Genomic DNA, 25,555 nt, shown 5'->3' with positions numbered 1-25,555 from the left:
TGTTGGCTTAAAAGGTTTTGATAATATATTTTATACAATGTTTTGCTGTTTTCAGTGGGAGCACATATTTGAATACTCAGTCTGATGTATTACCAGACACAGAAATCTATCATTCAGTTTAGAACAGTCATTCACTGGTTATCCTTCAAGTGTTAGAACCGATTCTAGGTGCTAGATGCGTAACACAAGGTTCCCATCTCAAGGTCATCGTGAGCTGGTGATAGACACAGAGGAGTGTGAGAAGGTACTACAGACATTTCCAGAGTGCTTTACGGGAGTTCTCAGATACTTGGAAGGGTTGACTAACCATTTGGCAGTTCAGCAGAGACTTTCTGACTTCATTGTTGAAAAACAAGGATCAGTTAGCCAGCAAAATTAGGAAGCAAATAATGGTGTTCAGAGGAAATAGCAAGTGGCATGGTTAAAGCTTGGAGAGGTGAAAGAGCACATCTGTTGGAATAACAATCATTCAAATAGGACTGGCATTCAGAGCGCAAGGGGCAGAGAGGGCGGGGAGAGATGCTGCTGGGGAGCTGAGCATGAAGGGTGTGCACGTGTTGCCAGGATTCTTGAGTAAGATCATCAGCTGTGTGTTTGGTTGACTTGAAGCCCCCCAAGAGCGTGTTTCGGGAACAGGTTGACTTGAGCCCCCCAAGAGCATGTTTAAAGAACAGGTTGACTTGAAGCCCCCCCAAGAGCATGTTTTGGGAACAGGTTGACTTGAAGCCTCCCAAGAGCGTGTTTCAGAAACACGTTGACTTGAAGCCCCCCAAGAGCGTGTTTCGGGAACACGTTGACTTGAAGTCCCCCAGGAGCGTGTTTCGGAAACACGTTGACTTGAAGCCCCCCAAGAGCGTGTTTCAGGAACAGGTTGACTTGAGCCCCCAAAGAGCGTGTTTAAAGAACAGGTTGACTTGAAGCCCCCCAAGAGCGTGGTTCGGGAACAGGTTGACTTGAAGCCCCTCAAGAACGTGTTTCGGGAACAACAATAGGCATGGTTCGTCCCACTAGCGGGCTTTTGCTTTGCAGAGGAAGGCAGGCGTGTGAGGTGGTTTGGAGGCGACTGTTTTACAAAGGTGGGTTTTTGGGGAAGGGGTGCTGGATTCTGGTGACTGGAGAGGCTGGAATAGACAGAGGCATAGAGTGGGGGTGAAGGGGATTAAAGCAGATGCTAAAGGGATATGAATGTTGTGTGAAAGTGACAAATATCTCAAAGGAGATGTCTGCAGGAATCACTGCTTTGAGCATAACACAACCTCAGTAACAATAGCTTGTCCACAAGGTTAAATTGTAATTGGCATGTCAGGGGCTTGCAGAAAGGAGGATAATACAAAACACAGAATCTGTCTGGGCTCTAGACTCCGAAAAAAATGAGGGATGGGAGTGGGAAAGCCCAGGCATGTTCTCTAGTTTGGAAGGGCGTCTGAGCCGGGTGGAGGATTAGCTAGAGACAGTAAGTCAGAAGCAGAGGTGCTGTCCAAGGGTGATGGGGTGACTGCAGTGGTCCAGCATCAACATGGCGGCCGCGCCTGGACAGGAAGATGATGGAGAATGAAACTAACAGGGTGGTCACCGGAAGCGGGAGGTCCTGAGAGAAAGGAGTCAAGGCTGACTTCCAGGTTCATGGGCAACAAGTGGATGGTGAGATAGAAATCTCTGAAAGGGAAGATGGTGGGTTCCATGTTGGATTTGTTGGGTCTCAAGCATCCTTTTCCATAGCTTTGCAGGTACCTCCACCACAAGGGGGGAGAATATATTGAATTTGATTCTAAATAGTGGGGAAGAACTTAAAATGGAAATAGCCTTTGGTAAAATGCCGTATGACTGTAAACAGTGTCCACAATTTAAGTTCATGCCCACTAAGTTCAGTTCATTCCCATCCCAGAGGTTTCTTACGTGACCAGATGGAGGAAGCTGTCATGTAACATGCAGTGCTTTTAAATCTACATGGCATGTAGATGAAACTTCCTTAAGATTCTGAGTGAAAAATGAGGTTCCCAGCATGATTACATTGCTGACCGTCTATATTTTTCCCAGCTTTATTACCAACTCAATTTCATTATTCTAGTCAGTTGACCAATGGCATCATTTTCATACCTCTGTTATTTTAAAAACGGGGCTTCCAACCTCAAAAATCCATTTACTTGGACAACTGCTACTGTGGTTCCATGTTTATACAAAGCTTTCTCCTCTACTCCACAACTCAGCTCCCATCCTGACTTTCTTTTGCAGTCTGGAGCTTGGAAAGCTGCTCTAATGCCAATTACAAGGCTCTTGCTTTCTGACAAGCATTCTGATCTGCTCCAAGAAAACAAAATTTCTAGCATGTGCTTTACTGTGGAAGTGTGGTAGATAAAACCCAAGAATGTAAGAGTTTACAAGTTTAGAAAACAACAGCAACACTGACACTGGCGGTCTCGCCACCTCCTTTCCCCGCCATTTTTCGCCAGCTGCCCGATTAGGAGAGTGCTTTGACCATTCTCATCATCAGTTCTCACGGGATTCTCCTATGACCACCTGAGGGGCCCAGTCCCAGTTCTAGTCTCACCTCCCCCTCACTCTGGCTTTTTCTCTCTGAGTTCTTTAAGAGCAGATCTATGTCACATTCCACTGAGTGATTTTGTTATTACTGCATTTTCTATCATGCCTTTCAGAGGGGCTAGGTTTCTGGCAAAGCAAAGCTGTCCTCACACAGGCAGCGTAAGAGCCTAAGATATTCAAGAGTGTAATCGTGCTCGGTGTCTGATCACCCCTCGGAACCAAGTCGATGGCTCTTTCAAAGGCTGCAGCCGGCTTGTCCTGTCTGCATGCTGGCCTGGTCCCCGTGGAAATAGTGAAGCAAAATCTGTACTACAGGAAGCATGTCAGGAAACAGCAGGCACGTAGGTAGTGCACAGATGGGGTTGCTTATTCTACACCTTCCCTTGACAACAAAGGGCAGTGGGCCTGGCAGACCTCGCTCCAGTCACCCACGTTGTTCGCAGGAGAGGGTTCTCTCTGCACTGCTCACTCGTCTGACAATGACAGCAAAGCCAATCACTTCCTGGGAAAGTCACAGATGTGTCTTGGAGGAACTGGTAAAGTGACAGTGGGGCTTCCTTTGCAGGAACACGGACAAAATGATGACCAGCAGAGCCTCCTTCGTCTTCATTTGCTTGTTAGTTCTTTGGTTGTATTTCTTCAACATTAGGGTTTAAAAGAATAACCTTTCTGCAAGTTCTGTGGTCCATGAAAAAGGGCATTAGGGTGTCTGGTCACCGTAGGCCATGCCCCTGGTGCCTTGACATCAGTGAGCAGAGGACAGGGGTTTCTGGGCAGGTTTCTCAGCGAAGGGTTGGAGGCTGTCGGCACTAGGCTGGCATCTGTGTGCCTCGTCTTGGTCACCAACCGAATCGTTTACACGCATGTGTCTCATCTGAATGTTCATACGATAGAAAAACAGCGGGGAATATACGTCCTAATCTAATTGTTGGGGGTATGTGCAGGTATTGTTGATCTTTGAAATTTTCAAGTCACATAAACTGAAGTTTAATGTACAAAGTAGAATTTATTCTAAGGATATATAGGGTTTAAATAGCATTGCTTAAGAGTGACACATCCAGCAATCACAATCGTATGTGCCTGTTATAGTTGGGGGAGGAGTCTAGCTTGATTTTATTTGAAAACTTTGGTTTGTTATAAAATGCGTCAATTATTTTAATCATGTAGAAAATGTGCAAAAGATGTTGCTTAACACTTCCAAGAGCGCCTGGGTGCCCGACTTTAAGTGCATGCATTTCTTAGGAAGGCGTGTTACGTCCTTTCAGGACTTTAATAAGGTAGGAAATGCCCCCTGACCATTGACTCCAAATAGTTTAAAGGTATGTTTATTTATATTTAAATAAATGCAGCACCAGGAAAAACACAAGACAATAATGGCAAACACTCGCTGAAAATATACCAGTCCCAGTCTAATGTGCTAAGAAGCTTACATTCATTATTAGCTCATTTAATCCTCTGAAGGGCCCTAGGAGGTGGGCACTGTCTGCCCATTTTGTAGATGAGAAATCTGAGATTTGAGGTTTAAATAACCTGTTCAAAATCACCAGATGTAAAAAGTCGCCATAAACCCAGATAACCTATGTTACGCTGACAAATGGAGATACTGTGTTGTGGGAAAGATATTAATATAAAACCTTAGAGATGAAGGATTCTAACTGGAAATTCTGAGTGATGGACAAGTACTTTTAACTCTTTAAAAAAAAACAGATGTGATTTTTTTGGGGAGAGTAAGAGCTCAACCCTGTTCTGCTGGATGGCAGAAGGGGCTGCTACTGGGCCACAGAAGAAAACCCTGCTTCATATCTCTACCTGGCTGTGGTTCGTATCACTATCTGGCGTTACTGTGTCTATGTACAAAACTGGGGAGAACACTGGGGTGATACCTCAGGTCTGCAAGGCAGTGGTTTCCAAGGTCTGTTCCCAGATGCTCTTGGGGAAGGTCTGTGACACACACAGGATATTGGTGCCGTCATCATAGATGGCAAACTATTACTCAACCTAAAATCTGTTTGTGGCAATAATGACGAGGGCAACAAATGCCTCATTCCTTGAAATGTGGGGGGGGGGGGGGCGGAAAGTCACGTTACTGCTAATATTTGGGAAAATACAAATTGCTAAAAAGCACACCACCATATAGGACAGAATCCCAGGCGAAGAAACCTGTGAATCGAGAACTCGAAGAGACTCGGGCACTTTTCGCTCTCCTCGGTCCAAAGGAGAAATCAAACGTCATGTGGAGAAATAGGTTTGCAAATTGTTACACACCTCCCAAAAGGAAGCATGAGAATGAGCTCTTCTCCAAAATCCTAGTTGCTCTTGCCCAGGGTTTGCTGAGTGCCCGATGGTGCGGCCACGCGGGCCGGACAGCAGAGCCGCCCTGAGCATCCTCCCTGCTGCTTCTCATTGGACGCCCCGTGCTGGCCGGTGCATTTCAAGCTAGGCTGTGTGCTCCTTGATTACTGAAAAGTGGTTAAAATTCGGTAATTTCCATTCCCTGAGTCCTAATCTAAGTCTGTACTTTCCAAGAATTTATTAATGAAAGTAAGTCAAGACCAATTGATTTCTGTTGTGAACACGTTGCGGAACTCCCTTTAGAAGCCCAAACACTCACACTTTAAGGCAACAGTTGTCAGACACGTGTTTGGCGAGTGCTTTTTAGTCTTCTGTGTATCATTTCAAATATTAGCAGTAGGTGATTTTTTTAAGCTTTTGTTATAGAGAATGAGGCCTTTGTACTCACTGGTAATTATTGGTAAAAATGACTTTTAGGTTAAATAAACAAGAGTTTATAGACTAGGGCTCAATTTAGATGAGGTATACTATTTTAATAGTAGATATTTCAGTTCTGCTTAAATGGCCAACTGTACAGTTTGGAAAAACCCACATCAGATGTAAGAGCTTTATAAGTACACAGGCCCTACCAGCAGACAGCTTTCTGATGAAAACATTAGTGTGAATATCTCCTTAAGAAATAAACTGCTACAGCCTACTGAACATTAGAAGTAAGAGACCAATCATTTATGAATAGAACTTACGTACTGGATCCCAGGAGGACCAAAAGTCATGTCTTGTAGATAATACCTTATGTTTTGGTAGGAAGAGTAAACAGATTGTAACAATTTTTGGTAATAGAAAGTCAAGATAAATTTCAAATCGTGAAACGTGACACCTGCCATGTTCTAAATAGGAGATAATAGGTAAGTGAACAACCCTAGTTTTCTGTTTGTTGTATTTAACTCTGAACTTGTTTCACCTTGGAGCTATCACATTTAATATCACGTTGTGACTTTCCCCAGAGTGACAGGTTCTGCTTTACCCCACCCCTGGTATAAAGGGAATGGATTTTAAGTCCATCCAAAATATTATCCGCTCAGCTAGTAACTCCTGAACCGGGGTCTCTGGTTCAGGCTATTAGTAGCTTCATCCGTTGCTCCCTGTCACCTATTCCATTATTTTCTAAATGTACCACAACTGGAAAAACTTTGGGAAGCCCTGTTCTGGGGAGCCAACCTGACCCCCAGGGTTCTGGGGCAAAAGCCAGGCCTCCTGACATACCACTTTCTCCTTCTCCCTCACCTTTGTGGAGAGAGGTGGGTATGGGATCTAGGTTGGGCCATAAAGTGACGGAAAAGTTTGGAATAGTTTGGTAGAAAGCATAAAGTTGGGTGCACTCTGGGATAAGCGAGAGGTAGGGATGGGGGGGGAAGACGCTAGTTCAGGATTCCAAAGCCGAGGGGATGGGGGTTCTGAGGCACGGGACCACTCATTCAGATGCCACTAGCAAAGGTCCTCGCACGCCAAGCACGCTGGGGAAACGGGAGAGAGCGAGTGGCTGGAATTGCCCAGATACGTGACTCCTTCCCCCTTCACGCCTCAGCACTGAGACACACGCTGTAGGTCGCCTGTCACAATGCAATTCCATCAGACACACATCTGGAAAACGTGACTCTCTTGGCTCTCAGTTTTGTTTTTAGCAAATGCCACCTGAAGCGGTAAATAGGCTGCAGAGTGGGGTTCACTTACAGTACAGATCTTTGTGTCAGTGAAGCCCCGTGAGAGAATCGTGCCTTATAAATTTGAGTCGCTCTGCTCTGAAAGTGCCACTTCTCAGCGTATTGCAGAGGTTTGAACCAACCACTCCCAGGTCTGTCGCCCATGTGTATGAATTTAGGAATACCGTTTCTGGGTCTCTCTCTGGGCATCTGCTTCCTCATCTGTAAGCAGTAGGGTGTGAGTCTGCACGATCACAAAGTTACTGTTACTTCTAAGGGGCTTCGACGATTTTTTTGTTCTCTAATTCTTCTTATTTATGATGCTTATAAAAAGAGGCTAGGCCATCTCTGAGATATGGATGCTTGGATAAACTGCTTTCTGGATGCTGCCCATCCCTCAGTGACTTAAGTGTGTGCTTAAAGTGATGATCAAAGATAGTCCTGAACATTGGAATATGCATGAGTGGCACAGTCTGTTTTGTAGATGGAAGAGACAGGGCAGGATGGTCCCGGCACCGGCACCATCAAACGCACGCACAAGCTCAGGTTGTTCTAGAACTCAGTGATCGCCCACCTCCTTCTTCCTGCTTCAAGGCCTTCACTGTGGGTCCAGCCAGCTGGTCCACTGGTTTCCACACCAATTTCAAGGCCTAAGCCTATCCCTTGAATTTACAGTTCTCTGGGCACAGCTTTGGAAAGGTGGGGGGGCATATGGTGGCATTTATTCACTCAGCAGATATTTATTAGCACTTAGGTTCCAATCACAGTTAAATGCAAAGAGAGATGAAACTGAAGGTACACCCTACTTGGGGCCCCATCCCTAAGGCCACACTAGATGTATTTTCACTCAGATCTGAGGCTGCTTTCACAGAACAGAGCTAGCAAAAGGACTCCCAATCTTAAAAAGGAAGAATCTTATTCTAGTAGCATATAGACTACTAAGATTAAATGCCATGCTGCCATTAGATAAAATTGCTCTTCTCAGACAAGGACCATAGTAAAAGGATTCAGGGAGACCTATTTAATTTTGATGCTATTATTAATGTATCCCACAGGAGTAAGAAAGATTTCTGAGCTCAGTAACACGGCTAGTAGGAAGAGGGCCATAAGCCTTCCTACCCTGGGGCGGGGGCGGGGGGGGCTACATCACACTAGGGCTTGGCTTTGAATGCAAAGGAGACCCCTAGTTCCCTAGGACATGGAGAGTTAGGAGCTGAGCTGCCGGGGGCCTGGGCCTGAGAAACGCCTTTCCCAACAGGGAACCAGAGAAGGAGGAGGACAAACGGGTTATTTCCCTGAAGACTGAACGGCCAAACCAAAGTCTTTATACAGGTATTTTTATACAGGTATTTTTATACAGGTATTTTTGTTGAATAATAATTCAACAAGATGGGCTTTTAGGAAATGGGGTTACTTCAGATATGACTACATCAAGAAGCAAGACTTTCTCTTAAAATCTAACCATCTTTACCATAAACATATGCTTTCCTTCCCTCTTCACAAGAGAATCTTAAATTTACTAGATGTTCTGCAAAGAATCGGGGCTTAGAATGCCGTAGTTCTGTAGACTGGATAATTAACATACTATTTTTATATTACGTGAATTTGTCTTCCCCAGCCCTAGGCTGTGAGCTGTTTTAAAGCAAGAGCTGTTTTTTCACTCTTGTCTCACAGAGGACAGGAAGAGTATTCAGCACAAGTTTCTCAGCACACAAATGTTTTCTTGTGTGCATAAAATGGCTTAGTAATTTTGGGAGTTTTTCTTTCACTTATATTTATAGTTTTAATAAATCTGCATGAATTCCAAATTGGATTTGTCTATTGAAACAATGTAACTTGACCAGTTCAGTCTTGAAATTCATATATATACATATATATGTGTGTGTGTATATATATATATAAATATATATATATATATATTTACCTCCTTAATCATCATCCTCCTGTTAAATTCTGAATGCAAAATGATACAGCTACTTTGGAAGACAGTTTGGCAATTTATTACAAAGCTAAACATACTCTTACCTTATGACCCAGTAATTATGCTGTTTGGTATTTACCCAACGGAATTGAAAAATATGTCCACACAGAACCCTGCACACACATGTTGATAGCAGTTTTATTCATAATTGCCAAAACATGGAAGCAACCGAGATGTCCTTCAGTAACTTAATGAATAAACTGTGGTCCATTCAGACAATGGAATGTTATTCAGCGCTGAAAAGAAATGAGCTATCAAGTCATGAAAAGACCTGGAAGAACTAAATGCACGTCACTGAGTGAAGGAAGCCAGTCTGAAAAGGCTACGCACTGTATGATTCCAACTATATGAATAAGGGAAAACTATAGAGACAGTAAAACATCAGGGGTTGCCAGGGGTTGGGGGAGGGGTGAATAGATGGAGCACAGAAGACTTTTAAGGCAGTGAAACTACTCTGCGCGATACCTTAATGATTTATACATGCCCTGAAACATTTGTCCAAACAAGAGTAAACTGTAGTGTAAGCCATGGACTTTGGGTGATTAAGATGTGTCGTCGTAGGTTCACCGGTTGTAACGAATGCTTCCTGTGGTGCAAGATGTTGGTAGTGGGGTAGGCTGTGCACGTGAGGGGCAGGGGGGATTTGGGAAACCTCTGAACCGTCTGCACAATTTTGCTGTGAAGCTAAAGCCTGCTCTAAAAAACAAAACCTTTGCCAGAATCACCGGGGCATTAAATTAACAAAATAAAATACGTCTATTTGTGACATTTTCTGTGATGGAAGAAACCATGAAAAAATAACTATGATCAAGCAGCCTCAATAAAGATAGTTAATTATCTCTGTAAACACACATATTCCAAATTAACTTGGCGTATTATAATGTACATGTAGAATTGAAATCTTTATTTGGATAATGGACATGCAGTTTTTATATTCCTTTTGACAAAGCACACAAACTCCTGAGGAGCCGGTTACACGTTTCTAATTGGCTTTGCAGTACACCAGGTTTTTAGATATTTGGATGCTTTCGGCAAAATAAGTCCACAGTGCAACTGTGGAAAGCAAGCTTATATAGCTCTGAGAAACAAAAAGTAAATGCACAATATACACATTATACATTTGTCTCTTTTTAAAAAATATTTATTTTCTTATTAGTCATCCATTTTATACACATCAGTGTATACTCTATGGTTTTTAATTTGTGGCTTCATATATATTTTAAAAATTTCTTAGAGCTGCTTTGTTTGAAGAGTGTAACTTAAGGGTGGTAGAAAAAATCGATAACTTTTGTTTCAAAAAGAGGCTGAAAATTACTTGTGCAATAAATGATGTCTTCTATTGAAACTTCCTATTTTTGTTGTCTACGCAGACCACATATTCGAGGCCTGTGAGTAACAAGAATACCAATAGCAAAATCTCCCATACTGGTCACCAAGGAGCATTTTTGAAAGGACATGGATCCCGAAGTGGGTGAGTTCCTCTTGGTTTGACTTTAAACCATTAGTCTGTCTTATTACATGGCTTTACCATATTTGGGCAACATAAGTTGGATACACAGCCATTTGGTTTTAATGCATTTCGATATACAGAGAAATGGTTATTTTTATTCATTGTATGTTACTGAGTTTATTGAATCATGTACTGATTGTTGCCTCTGATTTAACACCATGCGTCCAATCCAGTTAAGGGCTCAAAAGTTGACTGTGGTGCTCATAATTCATCAATGAGTAACACCAAGTACAAGACAGACATGACTGATTCCTGATGGGATACTTCCTAGTGTCTTTTATCTGACAGTTACTTTTTAAAGCCATCGGTAGACGATTTGGTACTGCAACAACCCCTTTCTAACACGTAGCCCGACAGCTTACCCCACCCCGCTATTTCTGTATTTTAATTTCATTACAGCAATTCTACAAAGAGATCCTACCCTTAAGAAATGTTCATAGGGAGGGTAGGTGGTAATTCAGATGGAAAAGGAGAGGCAGAAGAGCCTATTGTGCATCAAAACGTGAGGAGTTCCCCACCACCTGCTGAAGACTGTCTGCCAGGTGGCTCATTTTTGACACTACTACCAAATTCTCAGCTAGGAACCTGCTAGGATATAGATCTCACAGTGTGCGTTGTTCTCATCATCACCTTTGGGTCTAGTAGGATCACATATGAAAAAATACTTAAGAAATGGGAGTTGGTGCGGTAACCAACTCCATTTTTCAAGTTTGTATTATTTAGTTAAGTTTACATTTTTCTGTCCTATTTTTCCTTTCCATTAGCTCTGTCCAATGGGGTCTTGAAGAAAGTAGTACTTCTCTTTGAATTTAGAGGATACAGTGGTAAGGAAAGAATGAACTTCCCAATATTGCCCTTAATAATACTCTTTCTGGCCACAACTCGTTGCACATTTACTCACATGTGGAGTTCCGTACATAAAAATATTACATGTGTATTTCAATAATTAAAACAAGTTATACCTCCTGGCTATGACTTCTCATTAGTTTTAGTTCAGATACAATCTATACTTTGATTCAATAACTTTTTTTTGCTATAAATTCTCTAGGATGGAGTTTAAGGCTGGAGGTGGAGAATCTTTAGTAGAGGATAACAAGCAATTTAGAAAAATTTGGGGGCTTCCCTGGTGGCACAGTGGTTAAGAATCCACCTGCCAATGCAGGGGACACGGGTTCAAGCCCTGGTCTGGGAAGATCCCACATGCCGCGGAGCAACTAAGCCCGTGAGCCACAACTACTGAGCCTGCGCTCTAGAGTCCACGAGCCACAACTACTGAAGCCCATGCGCTCTAGAGCCCGTGCTCCGCAACAAGAGAAGCCACCGCAATGAGAAGCCTGCGCACCGCAACGAAGAGTAGCCCCTGCTGGCCGCAACTAGAGAAAGCCGGCGCGCAGCAACAAAGACCCAACACAGCCAAAAATAAATTAATTAAACTTATAAAAAAAAGAAAAGTTTGGGTTAACACCTCTTTGAAGGAGTCAAGGTATTGACAAGGCTTTCTTGGTATTTATTAGTACAGGTAATTGACCGAGTTCACATCTGTGATGTCTTCCTTGAAGAGAACAAAATCTCTTTGTCAAATAGACTCATGTAGAATTCAGTGAAAATGCAATGCCCTTTGGAAGACATGGAAGTAAAACTTATATGGCATTTTTTTCTTTTGTGTCCCGCCATGCCAGGTTGCTTTTATTATAAGCTCCAAGAACAATGAGAGAGACTTAATTCATTTTAAAACCAACACGGATACTTAGTGATGACAGACTGACTGCTCTCAGATGTGATATCAAACTTTCCCAGTTTTCTTAATTTTTTCCTTTGACTTCAAAACCGATTTTCCTGCTAATAGCCCCACAGACTGATGCTTGAATAATAGTTTAAGGTGGGGCATTTGTACGTTTGATTTGTTGATCTAGTTTTCTTCCCTGGCATACCAGTGTAGATCTTAGCTTCTCAGATTCTTAGCTTTGGTGTTTTCATATGCTCCATCCACTAACTTTAAGTTTTCCATTTTCCCACCATCTAGAAATCTAGAATAAGTTTAACCTCTGAACAATTTTTCAGTGCTCTTTTACCTCAGTGAGAAAACAATGGGCAAAAGCATCATTAACATAAATAATTAAAATGTGTTCAAGATGGCTTCTCACCTGCACTATTAGTCTATTCTAATTTTATAGGCCAAATCACTTAAAACACTGTGACAAGGGGTTTTAAAATTCAGGTTTCAAGCTTAGGCAAGGTACCTTATTCATTCTTGACCTTGATAAAGTTTGAAGTTAAATGAGTGCTTATGGAATTTTTAGTATCAACTCAAATAGTTCCATAAGAAAATACTTGTGGATTAATTCGCAAATGTTTTCCTAATATTTTACTTTTAACCACTTCCCCCTAGTTTTTCTTAGTATTCGGTTAAGTAACCAGTGCATACATTAAGAAAGCAGAACCACAGGAGTTAAATTTTCATCCTAATTTTGAGATGCGCTCTCAAACTGGAACTGCTGTATAGCACATAAAAATAAGCACTCCCTCTGTACTTCACAAAATAGTACTTAACTGGAGAATCTAATTTTAATGTACATTTTCTGGAAAAACATGATCCCCAACTTACTATCACTAATATATATATATTTTTAGATGTGGGATATTTTTTAAATGTTCAATTAGCTTAACTGCTTTCTAACAAGACCACAAAGAGCTCCTACAAAGAAGGAGCAGATAATTATAAAAAAATGACATTTGGAAGGAAACCCAAATGTCATCCAATCCTTCCATACAACAGAAATTCCTCCCTAAATATTAAGAAATGTATGAATTATCAGACTAATTTTTATATAGAAATGATACTCATCTGATTTTTCAGAAGGAGAAACATTAAAACCTGTTTTACATTATACCCTTTGAGAAGCTAGTTTGGTGTCTGAAGAGTCAAAATCACCATTCTGAATCTGAAGAGGCAAGCACAGATGTCTACAGGAACCAGGGAGGGGACGAAAAAACGAAACCAAGTTAGAAGAATGGAAATCAACAATCCAGGTGTGATACTGGGGCAGTAAGGAGTAGTGGGGCAGTGTGTAACTGGGAGCTCTTGGTTTAAAAGGGATAGTGGAATTCATCGGTTTCAGCTGACGGCTACCTCAGGCACATGCAGGCTGCAGTTTTCTAGATAACTTGCTCTTTGAAGAAGTGTAGACTTTATGAATAGATTTATAAAAAGTCTACTGAGACTTTAAATGCTGGCAGGTAATTAAAGCAACAGCAACACTGTAGAGGCCAAACCAAACGCCATCTGTGGGCAGCTAGCTTGTACCCATGCTCTGGACCCAGCTTCTGTCGGCTTTTAGAAGCATGTGGGGAGAATACTGCTAAGGAAAACAAAGGTTCTAGTGCGTGATCAGAAAGGAGGAAAAGAAACCTGGAGAATGGATTTATGACTAAGTAAGGACTGGGGAATTTCAGGTGCAAAGGAGCCCTAAAACTTAGATGTCAAGATAAAATCTTTGAGAAAAGGTTTCAAACCACTGGTATTTTTACCAATTCTTCTTTGTTCAAAAAATTGATGACACTACTCCTTTTCACATAGCCTACTGGATCAAAATTTGGTCAGCACTCCTTTCTTTTTTCTTTCATCTAAAAACTATATGAGAATTGTACCTGAAGTTTCCTAATTAGAAACAAGTATTTGGGATGCACATCCAACTGAGAAACATTGTAGTGAGTCTGTTTACTGATTTCCTTTTCTAATCACTGGAAATCAGGGAAAATGTTATGATCAGCTTGTAGTGAAGTGAATTAGAGCTCCAGGATGTCACATTCTTCTGCTTTCTTTTAAACAGTGTTAAAAGCACCAATAGAAACTGAAAGTGAAATGTACATTCTTTATTCTGATGTTTATAAGTGTGGTGTGTGTGGGGTTTTTTTTGGGGGGGGGGTAGGCATAAGCAGCATTTTCAGCTGCAGCTGGCTTGAGAGGATGAAGCACATGCACTTTTTCCAGTTGGTTTATTGCACGTCATGTACAGTCTTAACGTGGTTCTCCATTCACATAGGATTTGGGAAGACCTATTTCAACTTTTCTATGTACAATTTCCACAAATAAAATTCTAAGTGTTTTATACACACCACTACAATATAAACCACAAAAGATATATTTGGTAATCAAAATTTCTCGATAATAGCATTTTTAAAAAAGGTATAAATTTTTTACCATGGGAGCTGTGCTTTTCCCCACAATGTGGTGTCTTTTGCCACGAAGGGACAGCAAAACTGTAAGCAATGAGAAATCCACGTTGTGTTGCTATCTGCTGCACCTACCAACTACTTCTCCTGAGAATTAATTCTTCCTCCTCCTCTCCCACCCCCTGCAATTAGTGCAGCAGAAACACAGAAAGGAGAGTACTACGCTTAGGTGAACCAGTTTGATTCAGCATTGAGTACCAGGTAGGCATATAATTTTGTTACATCTCTTCATAGCAAAGGCAGTTCAACTTAGATAATGTTATGTTAAAAAAAACCACAGATAAAATTACATGTGTGTACCAAATGAATATTTCTAAAAGTAAAATTGTCTATAATATGAATTATTTTTCCATTTTAAATAAAGGTATTAAGAAACTTGTGACAATGTTTAACAATTACCTTATGTACTTAGAAAGTTTGAGTCCAAAAAGTTTTCTGGGTGATTTCTGCTATTAAATAATGGATTGTAATTTAGCAATACATTTCTTTCTACTAAAAATGACTTGCTGGAAATGCTACAATTGCTAATTGTTATCAAGGAATGACAGACATCTTATTCCAAACACACAAACAAACCCCTCCCCCTCCCCCCAAACTGGAGAAGCCTTAGACTGCCATTTATAAAAGTGTTAGACTTAGCTGGTAAAAAAAAAAAAGATTGATTTGGTAATGAGCAATTTAAACCTGTTGTCCGCTTTTGGTGTACTAGAAAATTTAGATCCTTCATATTTATCCAGTATTTTAGAAACTTAACCACCTCCTATCTTGTGTAAACATATGCACATCTTGGCTTTATGGACAGGGTGCTTCAACTGCCCTTTTAGGTGGACTCTGCCCTACAGAGTAGGTGTATGTGAATATCGACTTTCATACTACATTTTTCCTGACATTTTGCCTAAGAAAAAAATGCTTGACTACTAAGTACTTAATTTCACCAACTTCTCGACTGAAAGCTTAACTTTCAATTGCTTTGTCAAGTACTAGTAGCATAAAACAATAAACTGCCTCTGGCATTTTATCATTCTAACAACTCGATGATTCCATTTTTTATACTATTACAGCCTGTATAAAAGTGGGTTTTGTAATGTTATTTCTGTCTTTTAAAAATGGACTTTTACAACATAAAAGGTGGCAATGTGACATAATTATACATAAAAGTAGTACTCTTAACTGAAAATGAGATGAGACTGCATTCACAGGCTTCAGAAAATGTGGAATAAACTGTATAGAAATTCTTCTTCAATTTCAGTGACATGGTGCCATGATGACTTGCATATTAGCAGCTTGAATGACATCTTCAGATTTTTACAGAATATATATTAGCTGTATGGCAATGTGAACTTTTACAGAGTAGCATAGTAAAGCTCTACCTAATAATAATGCATCCCCCCCCCCCACTGGAGAAACAATATATTTGTTTGATCCAAAGAACCATCTCAACTATGATTAAATCAGATGCTCTCGCTATTCTATGTATTTCATGTATGTATATATACTATGGTAGTACTTTGATTGGTTAATAGCATATTGGTGTTATGTCTTCTGTAACATGTGACTCATTTTAGCCCCAAATTTTAGAACTTTAAAATAAATAAAATGTAATTTACAAAAATAAGCATTATTTACAAATGCAAAAATTCATCCTGAGAAATTTTATTATCCAGGAGAACTATTTCACAGAACAGGAAATACCAATATCTGTGAAATAAAAATGCACCTCAAGAGTTACACTAAAGAATTGATAAGTAGAGGTCAATTTACCTAGGTTGCAGCCAAGGAAAGCATGAAGATATTTAATCTTCTTAAATTGACCTGCATGCAAAACCATGATATATATAACTTTTCAAATGCTATTTCTTCTCCCTTAAACTTCTTATATTAATGTATTCTGACTGTATTTTTAACAGGGTGAGACATAAAGCTGAGTGACGCTGTTTGACCTCCTGCTGAGGGTTCCACGAGGAGAGGCGGGTTTGTGGTTGTTGTGAACGGCTTACTCTGGACTGTCCTGAGACACAGAGCCACTCTACCTTTGGCTTTACCTGTGTTTAGCCCCTCTAACAGGAGCAGCTGGCTAAAACAGTTCAAAACGTCTTTATAAAGGAAAAATGTCCAATTAAAACACAAATCTGAATAAAGGTAAGACATCAGATTCCTTGCTTTATGTGACCATAAAATTATCTACTTATAGAAATTTCAAAAAATGGTTCAACAAAGAATCAAACTGGTTTCTTGGGTATATCATTATGACGAATCTCTTTACTCTTTATGCTGTGAGCAGACAGTGATTATTTTGGAGAAGGAAAAATAAGAAATTGTGGAATTAGTAATGCAGAGGTTGAAAGGCAAGTGGCAAGACTAGAAGAACGCCTCAAACCAACACTACTTTGTTCCCATCTCTATTGGCACCTACCTACCCCCCCACCCCGAAGTAAAAGCCCAGAATAACCAAAGCCATTTTAACAGTAGTGTGCGGAATTGTCAGCTGACAAACAACATAAAAACAAGTCACGTTATGACTATGTTATCTGTGGTCACGTTCTTCAGGGTTAGTCCAGGAATTCAAGACTTTACATTCCTTTGTCTTTATTTGTTTATTTTAATTAAACACGTAAAGGTTAATAAACAGACATAGTCCAGAGTTAGTAGGTTGGTATTATAACATTTATTAAAATAATGCTATGGGTTAATAGAAACAGCAAAGAACCAAAGAATTAAAATGCAAGCTATGTAAAATCCCAACTAAAACCCGAAAGTGTCTAATGTATTCATTCATTAGCTAACTAAAAGCCCAAGAAAGACAAGACACCCAATATAATAAAGTACTGCAAAACAATTGGCAATTTTCAGTTATCAAAATTGTGGATTTTGCATTTTTGTATCCTTTTCTCAATCAAGAAAAAAATTCTTTTTGAATGTTATATAACATACATATAAAACAAGATAGAAAAATACATTATAAACTTGTAACAATGGCTGTAAATACATTATCTTACATGTTTCTCATAGGCAATAGGTTGGTTATGATACATAGATAGCATGAAACTACTGAGATAATAAAGAATAGACAAAAATACATGTCAGCTGTACGGTAACATACAAGCGACACTCCCATCTACCCGCACTAAAAAATTACATAATACTGTCAGAAAAAAAAAAAAGTCTTAAAAACTACATATTTTAATAAGAAATAAATTCAATAAAGAATGATAATACTGAGAACCAAGGCATTCAGAGATTTCAAAAGTCATGCTTTTTTTCAGTTGATCCAAAATTTTGTCAACTAAGTTTTCAAACGTTTGTTCAGAGCCAACATTACTCATAAATGTCACACGTTTATTTCAAACATTTACTTTCTTCCCCATAAAAGACCTTTGATAAACATCTAAAATGTCCAGGTATAACATAGTTGAGATGAAACTAGATCAAATACTGGTATCATTTTTAAACTATCACCTCAAGTGTTTGAGTGTCGCAAATTTATTCAACCAACCAAACAAAATAAAAATCAAAATGGCACAGCATATATTGTAAATAAATCAAAACAACTGTATGTGTAACAGAAAGACAAAGCAGTGGCATGTTAAACTAAAGCTAGCTGAATACAGAACAATGAATGTCTATTGCATAGTAAATAAACTGAAAACGGTTTCCAAGTGAGACAAGATGATGGAGGAGGTCACCACAAAGGTGCTTACTGAGCTTACTGCTGACCTTTGACTGTGAAGCTGTGAAGGTGTGTAAGAGGGAAGGAGCTGACGAGCTGGGGAGCCACCGCCACCTGATATCTGCCACGTCTGGTACTGAGCAGTTAATGATTACTTAAGAGTTTAGATGTCGGCTTTGTGCACAAATCGCTTCAACTACAAAACTGAACTTCGTAAGAAACTGGAAGTTTAAACTCACATGTAGTTGAGTATTATATGCACAATGATGCTAGTTTTTCACATTCTTTTAAAGTTAAAAAGGGGGCGTTGTTGGCTTAGGTTACTAAAACCAGCAGAGATGGACTACCCAGTGATCTGCTTTGGTAGAAACAAGTCCGATTAAATTTGGTTCATTTAAAAACCTTGTTTTCCAGAGTGAAAAGCAGAAAGATTCGTTTTTGTGAAAAAGGTTGCTAATATAATATTATTGCCTCCAATTAATAATACAAAATCCAATACCCCTCCCCCCCAACAAAATAGAGCTCTAATTTTGTCTGTAAAGTGGTGTTCAGATCACACATAATTTTTATTTCAGAATCCTTTGGACTAACATTAAATATCGCAATAACCAAAAGCACGCAATTATGATTTTAAAAGAATGCTTTAAACCTTACTTGCTAGGCATCAGAAAAGTTATCAAATTTTTTCACAGTATCAGATTTGGCAAATTTATATCAAGGTAACGTGGCAAAAATCATATAATTCAAACCATCAACTCATTTGTCTCCCCTCACATCTTCTTTCACATACTGGGCGACTGAGTAACATGCATTAACTTGTATTCTGAGGGAGGAGCTGATCTTACAGGACAGTTGACTAAATGACCATGAAGGAAAATAAGGCACTTTCTTTTCTTTAGACTTATTCCAATACTTAAAAAATAAAAAAAAGACAAAAAGGCTCTTTTGGTCTTTTGTTTCTTGACAACCACCAGAAAAAATCATTTCATGAAATAAAGGGTTTCTTTGTTCTTTTTTTTTATAACACTTGAAAGTATAAAATGCTACATTTCCAAAAATATATATTTTTTTCTGCACCAGCACCCTTGTATAGTAAAAGTATCTACTTTTTGTTCATTTGTTTCAATGCACTACACTTTATCTACAATTTCATTACATGTATACAGCAAATAGGCAAGCATGGCTTTTACATCCTTAATGATTTTTTTCTATACAGGGAGGTTTAAAAAAAATATTTGAACAGTTTGCCCAGTAATGTGACACATAATGCATGTACCTTGTTCTTGTGTATTTTTTAAAGGAGGTGTAAAATAAAGGTTCAGTCATTTTAACTCAGATATTTATCTTTTTAAAAATAGTGTTGCAGTTTTGTTCTTTGCATTACTTTTCAAAATTCCTTAAGTTTTTCTCTCATGGCACACTTCTAATACTTCAAATTTTGGCAGGCAATATAAAAAAGGCTGCAACTTCTGCCCTTTGAGGGCACTGTAGTGACTAAAGAGCATATCAAATTTTGAATACTTTTTGAAATCACTTCACCAATGACATCCCTGACCAAAGGTTCATGCATGATGCATCATCACACAGTACATTCAGAGAGCTTTGACTCGCTATGAGAAGAAAAGATTCCTAGAAGTCTCTCACAGTAACTGCCTCTGTCACTGAGTAGTTAAGGGCCATCTGTCTCCCCTTCTGAAGTGAGGCCTTCTTACCGTTCGCTTAGGGTGGGACATTAAAAGATGATCAGTGCTGTGGGATGAATTGGGCCTTATTGCTTTACTACTATTCAGTGCAGGTTCTAGAACCACTTTCACCCAAACAGAAAAAAGAAAAAAAAAAAAAAAAACCGAAAAAAAACAAAAGCTGAGTTGGAGGACAATTTCTTTGTCTTTTGTTTGGTTAGATGGTAAGACGAACGGACAAGTGCCTCAGCTCGCTGCACTGACGACAGGCAAGCAAAGGCGATTACCAGTTAACTGATCAGCAGGCAGGCATGGTCAGGTCATCATTGGGTGAAGAGTTCAGAGGTCAGAAGGTCATAGGTTAGTTGCCGGTGGCGGCTGGGTGGTTAGAAACAAAAAACAAAAAACAAAAAAAAAAAAAGAAAAGAAAAGATAGAGAAGAGATTAGTTTCAGCTAGTGACGGCTTAATGACAACATGAAAAACTAATCACAACTAATAAAAAAAAGCATGTTTAATTCTGACAAACTGATTGACACCATCTACAGAATACAATAAAAATCATGACAATTTCATATCATGATTTGAACAAATGAAGGAGAGCCCACTCCCACAAAAAAACAAAAAAAAAAAAACCAAAAACTGTTAACAGGAAAAAATAGAAATAAAATACAACTAACAACTAATAGTTAGTAGCAGTCAATGAAGAAAACTGGAAAACAACAACAATGAATAGGTTTGGTATACAGAATTCTGAAACAGTCAGTGCAGTTATCAGTATCTGACTGCTATTAAGCATTAGTATTCTCTCAGATGCAAGCATTAAAGCAACTATTAATGATGGATGTGATTATTAATAACTGATGATCAACAGAAATGAATCTAAAGAAATTTAAATTTTTATGAATAATTTGGTTCAACATAAACTCTGGGCCAAACAAGGTTTCTTTTGTTCAATAAATGTTTATTGCTTTTTCAATTATTCTATTTACAAACAACATGGAATTTCTTGGCCTCATGACACAATGCAATACTAAACTGTAGTCTAGCAGTGTAGGAAACATGGGAACCAGAAAAAGGCCAGGCCTTCTGCACTAGCCAACACTTTCCAGTTGAAAATACTATTTTACACATATAGAACACTTATAAAATGCACTTGCATGTAAACACTGTAAAATCCTGCCATTTAAAATTCTATACTCAAAAAGCTCTAAGTACATCAAAAAATAGAAGAAATTTCTAATTGATACCAATAAGGCATTTTAAAACTACAAACAGCTTTCTTTATTCAATTTCAAAGCTAATACTCTGCAAATAACAATAAAATCTGACATTTCATATACATTCCTGCTTTATATTTTATATTTTAAAAGAAGCCACCTGTAAATACTATTTTCTTTTGCAAAGTAACAAACAGAACAAAAAAAATTAAAAAAATTACAGTAAAACATAAAGTAGTTCTCAAGTGGAAAAGTTATCATTCCCAATGTCCTTGAGTTGCTCCTTCCTTAATCAACCTCTGTCACATTCTGCTTCACCAAACTTGGTCCACTTAACAGTAGTATGATTTTTAAGACTCATTCAATAGCTTAATTATTTCTACTATATTCTGAGGTTTGAGAGAATTTTCTGTACTGTTGCCACTGTGACTAAGGCAGAGGAGATGTAAATGAAAAGATATTCAGTGCAAAGGCAGATTCTGTGCCACTTCATAAATCAAAACCCAGTAGGTGTAATTTCACAGAGTGTAAATGATCTATATAATGGACTGGTTTATCTTCATATAACAAAAATGCTTTCTATAGTCTATCATTTAGGATACCTTATAAATACTACAAAAATACTGTATCTTCAGTGTGACCAAATCTTCCCTGAATTTCTTAAAAATAAGTGGAATTTTATTTAAAAACTGCTATTCCAAAATCAAAGAAGAAAATAAATATTTAACATGATGTAGTCATACCACTTCATAGGTACTCCAGAAATATAGAATCTTAAAGCATTTTTGAAATCACTTAAAATTTTGATTAAAATTGTATTAAGTTTCTTATAACAAATTATATAAATGATGGTTTTTGTAAAATTATTTAGAAAAATTCTGATTATGTTTTTTTGCGTGTGGAATACATAAACAAACTACCATTTACATATATACCAGTAAACCTAGACTATATCCTCTGCCAAGTCCTGGCCTCCTACAGTACACACAGGTGTATCAACCGTGCAAAAGCACTTATGGTTCATCACAACTACAAAGTCAGTTGGTCTTTTATAGGCTTCAAATTCAGTTTTCAAATTATGTGTAGAGGTGGGTTTACTTTTAGTAAAGAACTAGATATTTCTCAACCATGTAGTACTCTAAATGCGCATATAGAATTACATGGTTATATGTCTAAGGGCTGAGTTTCCTTGCATTAAATGAATACTTACACTAATCTTCCCTTCAAAAGATTAAAAAATAATAATTAAAAAAAAAACCTCAAAAATAGAGAAAACAGTAGTATCATAAAATAATTTAAGTTAAGGATTTCAGACCTCTCCCTTAGACCCAGTGAGTGCATACAGTGATAGTAACAGCAGTATATGAGTATTTGTTATTTAAAAAAAAAAAAAAGGTAGCATTTCGGTTTGCTGACATTGCATTTTTAATAAAAACAGTGACAGGACTAATCCAAACACATATAACTACAAAAGAGCCTCACATGGAATGTGCTGTCATTTCCAAATACAGTAAAATCTTCCTAATATTTTCAACTATCTCAAGGCACTGGAGTATTAAGTAGACCAGTAATTATTGTGTTAAAACAAAATTATGAGAAATCTCCTAAAAGGGGCATGTAGGGAAAGGTTAACAGAAGAAAAACTACTTTTAAATACTCTTTAGAACTGTTTTAGACATGAACAATGTGGGGGGAAAAAAGCTCTGATTATTCAAGGAATTATTTGGTTTCCTTAAATGGCAAGTTACTTAAAAAAAACATTTTTTAAAAAATTTCCTCCTTCACTAGGAGACTTTTTCTGATACACAAAGGGTGGTTTACTTGTGCATGACACACTGACACTTAACATTATCTTCATAAATAATCATTGAGCTTGGGGGTCTATTTATTGAATAATCTCTACAAGTAATATATGTATTAGTTAAAAGTCTTCAAACTAATTATGTAAGATGCTATCATCAGTGTCTCTGGGAAGATTTTATTCTCATGTGGACAACACCTGTATCCAATATTTATCATCAGTATTCAAGATAACCATGTAGAACAGGTAGGTCTTTCTTAAGTTCATAGAAAATGTAGGATTGGGGTATAAATACATCACCTTCCACCACTAATATTAGAGACTCTGATCAAATTAATTAGTAGGTAATAGATGTGCCATAATAGAAGCTTGTGAAAAATCCTTTTTTATCTTGCTTTGGATTCCTACCTTGTAATGACAAACTTAGAAAACAATGTCAATAAACCGAAACCGTCACTCCTCAATAAACATAAATAATTTTATAAAAGGGTCCAAGGGCATATATAGGACACAAATTACAAATGTTGAAAAGGAGAAAAATGAAGACTTATTTCCCAGTCACAGGTTAGTCAAAAAGGATTTTCAAACAGCTGGATTCATGTCACCACAGAGCTTCAAGAGATAGTTTACCTTCAGATAATATATTTTAGCAGCAAATAACAAAAATCAAAGGATCCATTTTGGTAAGAGAATATAAGAATAAAAGGGAACTGATTTTCTGATTTATAAAAAAAAATCCAACTTCATCAAAGTTATCTTCACAGTCCTTACTTTGTTGATTTCAGCTAAGTACTTGACATGTATACCCTTGTGTATACAGTGGTTCAAGTATCTTATTAAAAAGGAAAATGGAAACTAAATCTTCAGTTTTCTCCAAAAGGACACAGGAGGCATATATTCCTTTACTTCTCTCGTTAAAGCACCATCTCATCTGCTTAGTTCATTTTGCAAAACCAACCCAAAATTTCAGAACAATTAAAAGGTAAATTTTAGCAAAAATTATTCCTGAAAAATAACTAAGGCAACATGAAAATTTAATAGCTCCCCAAAGGGACTAATTTACGTTTTAGTAGAAATAAATCATTGTACATACTAATATAGAATTTAATAAGTTAAAATATGAAGGGAGGAAAAAAAACACCCCAAAAAACCCAACCCTTAAACCTGTCAATTATTACAAATTAATTTAGAAAAAGAAAAGAAACGATGTGCAGGCAAGCAGTGATATCTCTTCCATCAGGTGTGGTGTAACAAATCTTATGGACACCCAACGCATTTCTCATAGACAAGAACTGCAGAACTAAACTAACCTCGGTCTGCGGTCACAATCCTTTGGTAAGGATGGACACGCATATCGTGCCTTCGAACTTTAGTAGCCACCGCACCTAGTTAAATTGCAATTACCAAGACAAAGTTAGAGAACATTCACAAGGGAAAAGATAACAAACATTAACAGCAGGTTTATCAAAATGGATTTCAAATGTTTGTTTACTACAAAAGTTTTCTTTTAGGAAACATGTTAAGGCACAGTAGTCTTAAAATTAACCATAATATGTTGCGTATATATGCATCTATTAATATTGCATTCATTTCAATAATCTTGGCCTTAACCTATTTTATCCATTCATTTACAATCCCAAGTTACAGATTTCATGAACTCTATTAGATCCAAACATAGTTAAGCTTTACTAGTCACATATTCACTGAAGTGCCTTTCTTGCAGCAGGACTACTTAAATAATGCCATGTTTAATACTGACAATTATTTGCTAACCTTAAGACCACTTCCAGAGTCTATCACTTAAGAAGGTTTAAAAGCAATTCTTAAAGCCTACAGATTGTGGTTCTAAACTTTGAGTCAATAAGTATGAACTGCAATGAATTAGGTGATTAGTAAAGCAAACAGTATAGTACACTTAGCAGTCAGTATACTACTATACACTCCTTTATAAATTACCGTTACTTTGTAAGATTACAGCCTAAACCAATTAATAACATACTTTTCCTTTCTATCAGTGTGCAAAAGTGCAAGTCAGTCACTGACTGCTAGGCTAAGCGTCCCTCCCACCCCCTGGAGGCTGCTGAGACTAAGCATTTGTTAAATTCAGATCTGATGAGGGTTCAGTTAAGACCGTTCTTGAATTCTTAGCCTTTCGTTGGGAAAGCCATACCTAAAGATAAAAGGAAGGGAATTAAAAATTAGTCATCAATGAAGATCTGATGCTAATACCAATCTCCTCACTACCACCAACACACATGTCTGCATCCGTTTTGAAGGGCACTGCTCATTTTAAAATAATATGATGAGACTTGATATATAGCATGCATGTTATCTGTGTGCAAATTTATTATAACACAGCAATTTGAAATATTTTCTCAGTTCTCCAAGTGGTCAATATCATGTTTTACTGCTTAGGTGGCAAAGCGAGAAATAAAATTGATAATGGAATCTTGTCATTTAGTACTCATTATTATTCATCTTATGAATGTCAATAGGTATCTGTATATTTTGCTTTCAATTTTGTCAGTCTAATAATTAAGTATTATAAATAAAAATTTTCCAACACAACAAAAGCACATTGCTTTAAAATGAGAAATTTTACTGCAGTGCCTCTTGCTGTTTCTAAGCAGTAAACTGGTCCATCACCCCTTTTTTCATTTTAGAAAAACTAATCTTATGTAAGTATAATTCCACGAGGCAAAATCAGCGAGATCTTGCATTCAGAGTGCTGGAACAGCAGCTGGTGGCTAAGAGTGCCAGCCCTGCAGGAAGCAACAGTCAAACTCCTCGAACAGACGCTGTGCGTGCAGCAGAGAGGAGCTCTGGGGGAAAGGAGCAGGCATGGGGCCACAGGACAGAGCGTTAACAGAAAGGAAAACGTAAAGGGGTTATAGGTTACATGTTATTTTAAAAATGCTTTGAGAAATAT

At 38.1% G+C, this 25,555-nt stretch overlaps 1 protein-coding gene and 1 long non-coding RNA gene across 9 annotated transcripts in view; one reads left to right on the top strand and one right to left on the bottom strand.

The window, feature by feature from the left end:
- The window catches only part of LOC307195197, a 34,554-nt gene extending 18,264 nt beyond the window's left edge, over positions 1-16,290 (top strand). For 2 of the 4 annotated variants that reach the window (XR_013830745.1, XR_013830746.1), the window contains exons 2-5: positions 9,885-9,985; positions 12,927-13,054; positions 14,390-14,458; positions 16,165-16,290. This is a non-coding gene — a long non-coding RNA (uncharacterized lncRNA). Of the gene's footprint in view, positions 1-7,790; positions 7,866-9,884; positions 9,986-12,881; positions 13,055-14,389; positions 14,459-16,164 lie in introns of those variants that run through there. The other 2 variants (XR_013830748.1, XR_013830747.1) reach the window with 2 other exon arrangements.
- QKI (QKI, KH domain containing RNA binding) overlaps positions 14,020-25,555 on the bottom strand; it is a gene marked incomplete at its 3' end in the record, with an annotated part of 143,943 nt that continues 132,407 nt past the window's right edge. For 3 of the 5 annotated variants that reach the window (XM_079939178.1, XM_079939179.1, XM_079939180.1), the window contains exons 7-8: positions 23,937-24,011; positions 14,020-19,984 (exon numbers count right to left, since the gene is read on the bottom strand). In XM_079939178.1, the coding sequence (XP_079795304.1) occupies positions 19,968-19,984; positions 23,937-24,011 (92 nt within the window). The other 2 variants (XR_013830744.1, XM_079939181.1) reach the window with 2 other exon arrangements.

The sequence above is a fragment of the Stenella coeruleoalba genome (assembly GCF_951394435.1).
Source record: "Stenella coeruleoalba genome assembly, chromosome: 12".
Taxonomy (NCBI): Eukaryota; Metazoa; Chordata; class Mammalia; order Artiodactyla; family Delphinidae; genus Stenella; species Stenella coeruleoalba.
The sequence above is the reverse complement of the archived record's forward strand: the minus strand, read 5'-3'. Positions and strand labels throughout refer to the sequence as shown.